The 4,190-nt window shown below is 42.4% G+C and overlaps 1 protein-coding gene across 1 annotated transcript; it reads left to right on the top strand.

Annotated features, from left to right (window-relative positions):
- LOC102175592 (U3 small nucleolar RNA-associated protein 6 homolog) lies at nt 829-3,659 on the top strand. The gene has a single exon (XM_018057075.1). The coding sequence runs from the start codon at nt 887-889 to the stop codon at nt 2,681-2,683; it is 1,797 nt and encodes a 598-aa protein (XP_017912564.1). The 5' UTR covers nt 829-886; the 3' UTR covers nt 2,684-3,659.

Consider the following 4,190-nt stretch of genomic DNA (forward strand, 5'->3'; position numbering starts at 1 on the left):
GAAGGTGAAAGAGGAGAGTGAAAAAGCTGGCTTAAAACTCAACATTCAAAACACTAAGATCATGGCATCCACTCTCATCACTTCTTGGCAAATAGATGGGGAAACAATGGGAACAGTGACAGACTTTGTTTTCTTGGGCTTCAAAATCACTGCAGATGGTGACTGCAGCCATGAAATTAAAAGATGCTTGCTCCTTGGAAGAAAAGCTATGACCAACTTAGACAGCATATTAAAAAGCAGAGACATTACTTTGCTGACAAAGGTCCGTCTAGTCAAAGTTATATTTTTCCAGTAGTCATGTATGGATGTGAGAGTTGGACCATGAAGAAAGCTGAACACTGAAGAATTGATGCTTTTGAATTGTGATGTTGGAGAAGACTCCTGAGAATCCCTTGGACTGCAAAGAGATCAAACCATTCAATCCTAAAGGACATCAGTCCTGAATATTCTTTGGAAGGAGTGATGCTGAAGTTGAAGCTCCAATACTTTGGCCACCTGATGCAAAGAACTGACTCACTGGAAAAGACCCTGGTGCTGGGAAAGATTGAAGGCAGGAGGAGAAGGGGATGACAGAAGATGAGATGGTTGGATGGCATCATTGACTCAATGGACATGAGTTAAAGCAAGCTCTGGGTGATGGTGATGGACAGGGAAGCCTGGCTTGCTGCAGTCCATGGGGTCACAAAGGGTTGGACACGACTGAGTGTGACTGAACGGCAGTTGCCCCTGCAAGATGTCATGATAGGCACTGTAAAATATTAAATGGCAGAATTCTTATTTCCAAGAAGTTGAGAGACACATAAGTATTTAAAAGAGCTAAACTGGGCCATTTCCTTCGCGTGTCGTCGGTGAGAGGAGCTGTGGTGGGTTGTGAAGTTCGGCTATCATGGCGGAAATAATTCAGGAACGTGTAGAGGATCGACTTCCCGAATTACAGCAGCTAGAGCGCACTGGACTCTTCAGTCAAATGGAGATTAGGGCAATCATTAGGAAAGCTTTAGAACTAGAATACAGGATACAGCGAAGAAGTCTTTTAAAGGATGACTTTATCAGATACGTTCAGTATGAAATTCATCTTTTGGAGCTGATCGAGAAACGGAGAACTCGCGTTGGATATACATTTAAGAAGGATGAGATTGAGGATCCTATAATACATCGGATACAGAGTGTCTTCCGACGTGCATCAATTAAGTGGAAAGATGATGTTCAACTTTGGCTGTCTTTTATAGCCTTTTGTAGGAAGTGGGCTGCCAAGGTTCACCTTAGCAAGATATTTTCTTCCTTGTTGGCCATTCATTCGAACAAGCCAGGTTTGTGGATTTTGGCGGCCAAATGGGAACTGGAAGACTGCTTGTCTTCAGAAAGTGCAAGACAGTTATTTCTTCGGGCTCTGCGCTTTCACCCACGTTGCCCAAAACTTTATGAAGAATACTTTAGGATGGAGCTGATGCATGCTGAAAAATTGAGGAAGGAAAAGCAAGAGTTTGAAAAAGCCAACATGGATGTGGGGAGTCTCGAGCATGCTGAAGAAGTCCTTACGGGCGAGTTGGCGCGGATCATCTATAAGAATGCTATAAGTGTAATTAAAAGTGCAAAATTTCACGTGTCACTGCTTTCAGTTGCACAGCTGTTCGACTTTGCCAAAGATCTGCAAAGAGAAATTTACAATGACCTTAAGGCTCTGCACACAGACGACCCCCTCACTTGGGACTATGTAGCCCGGCAAGAATTGGTGATTCAGTCACAGCCAGGAGAAGAGCTGCCTGCAACCAAACAAGCCAAAGCGAAGGAGGTGGGCCGCCGGGAGGAGAGGTGCTGTGCTGTGTATGAGGAGGCGGTAAAAACTGTGCCCACAGAGGCTATGTGGAAGTGTTACATGAACTTCTGCATGGAGAGGTTTACTAAGAAGACAAGCAGTCGCCTCCTCAGAAAGAAGAGGCTGGAAAGAACCATGGCTGCATTCCGGAAGGCACATGAGCTCAAACTTTTACCAGAACTCCAGTACAGGCAGCTGAGCACGTTGTTGCTGCATCGCCAGTTGTTAAAGGAATCCCTGGAGGTGGCAGACGCTGGGGTGAAATTGTTCAGGAAATCAGTGGAGATGTGGCAGGTGAAGCTGGAGGCCCTGATTTCGTCAGAGAGCCACGAGATGGCCAAGGGTTTTGACCAAGCCTTTGCGTACCTGAAACCTCAGATGTGTCTTCCGTTGTGGCTTACTTGGGCCCAGTGGAGTGAAGATGCCGGAAAGCAAGAAGAAACTGAAGGAATCTATAAGAGAGCTATCTTCCGTCTCTCAGGAGCTGACTCAGTCCCTGTGAAGGAAAAGTATCTGAATTGGGCTTATCGAAGTGGTGGTTACAAAAAGGCTAGAGATGTGTTTAAAAGTTTACAGGAAAACCGTCCATTTTCAGTTGATTTTTTCAGGAAGATGATCCAGTTTGAGAAGGAGCAAGAATCCTGTAAGATGGAGAACTTAAGAGAGTATTATGAGAGGGCTTTGAGAGAATTTGGAACTGATGATTCTGATCTCTGGATGGATTACATCAAAGAAGAATTGAACCACCCGCTTGGTAGACCTGAGAACTGCGGACAGCTCTACTGGCGAGCCATGAAAATGTTGCAGGGAGAGGCAGTAGAGCAGTTTATGGCTAAAAATGCTCTGCATCAGGCCGGCCGTTTGTGAAAAGAGGAAGAGCACAGTCACCTTTGTCAAATAGTGCTGTAAGCCCTCCAGGCAGATTTGTTTTATGCAGTCATCTGCAGTTTGCTGAGATGGTGTCTCATTTTGAGGCCTGCTTTAATTTTGTTGACGTGTTAATCTTGAATTCCAGAAAAGAGAAGTGCTGCTTAATGGCCAGAAGCCAGTTGTTGAGGCCAGACCTGTGTAGATCCTAAATGTTTTTCAGAATACATGGAAACGATGTAACTGATCTTGTTTTACTACACCTTGTCAGGCTTGAGTAGCTCTAATCTAGACCTCAGGTTCAGTTAAAATGGAGACGAAAATACAGTTCTGTTTATTTTCTCCTTATAAAAGTATATGTGGTGTGCATTTAGTGTGAAAGTATGGAGGGGACAGAGTAATTTTGCAATCTTGTCATCTGGACTTAAACTCACTGGTATGATTTCCTTTGTTAGAATTGGATTTATACTGTTAGATCATTCATTCATTGAGTCCCTGTCATGAGCAAGAAAGAAGACAAGCTTTTGGGATGGAAGTGGGGGTTAAAGGTGTAGAGCTGATGTCCTGAGTTGGTTGAAGCAGCAGAATAGGATGCTAGGTATTAGGGGGAAAGTTATCCTTTAAGAAGATTTTAAGAAATTACAAAAGTGTTTTTGTCTCTGGGACTGATCTGGAGAGAAATGTTTGCACTGGAGAGACCCAGTAACAAGGAAAGGCAGGGGTAGGGAGTAGCTTAGAAAGAGAAGGGCTTCAGAGGCAAGGATGGAGGGTAGCTTACAGCGGAGACGGGCATTCCTGGAGAAGAAGAAGCGGTTGTTTGAGTTGTATATCCTTTAGCGTAACATGATGTTACTGGGAAAAGCATTCAGTACAGTTTTACTTACAGTGTTTCACTTAATATTATGTTGTTTTCCATGTTATGTCCATGTTATAAGTAGCCTTGAAAACGTGAAATAAATCCACAGCATTCCATTGAAAAAAATAAATAAATAAAAGAGCTAAACTGAAAACTGTTCAAAATGAATTATCAAGAATTTATATTTGTAGTGTTTTTCAAGCCCCTTTGAGATAAATAATCTCTTAATTTATTTTATTTATTTAAAAGATTATTATTTTTAAATATTGATTATAAACCAGTATGCATACATACATATGTATTTTTAATTTATTTTTATTTTTTAATATAAATTTATTTATTTTAATTGGATGTTAATTACTTTACAATATTGCATTGGTTTTGCCATACATCAACATGAATCCACCACAGGTATACATGTGTTCCCCATCCTGAACTCTCCTCCCTCCTCCCTCCCTGTACCATCCCTCTGGGTCATCCCAGTGCACCAGCCCCAAGCATCCAGTATCATGCATCAAACCTGGACTGGTGATTCGTTTCATCTATGATATTATACATGTTTCAATGCCATTCTCCCAAATCATCCCACCCTCTCCCTCTCCCACCGAGTCCAGAAGATTGTTCTATACATCTGTGTCTCTTTTGCTGTCT

Source organism: Capra hircus, chromosome 13 (genome assembly GCF_001704415.2).
Source record: "Capra hircus breed San Clemente chromosome 13, ASM170441v1, whole genome shotgun sequence".
NCBI classification, from domain to species: Eukaryota; Metazoa; Chordata; class Mammalia; order Artiodactyla; family Bovidae; genus Capra; species Capra hircus.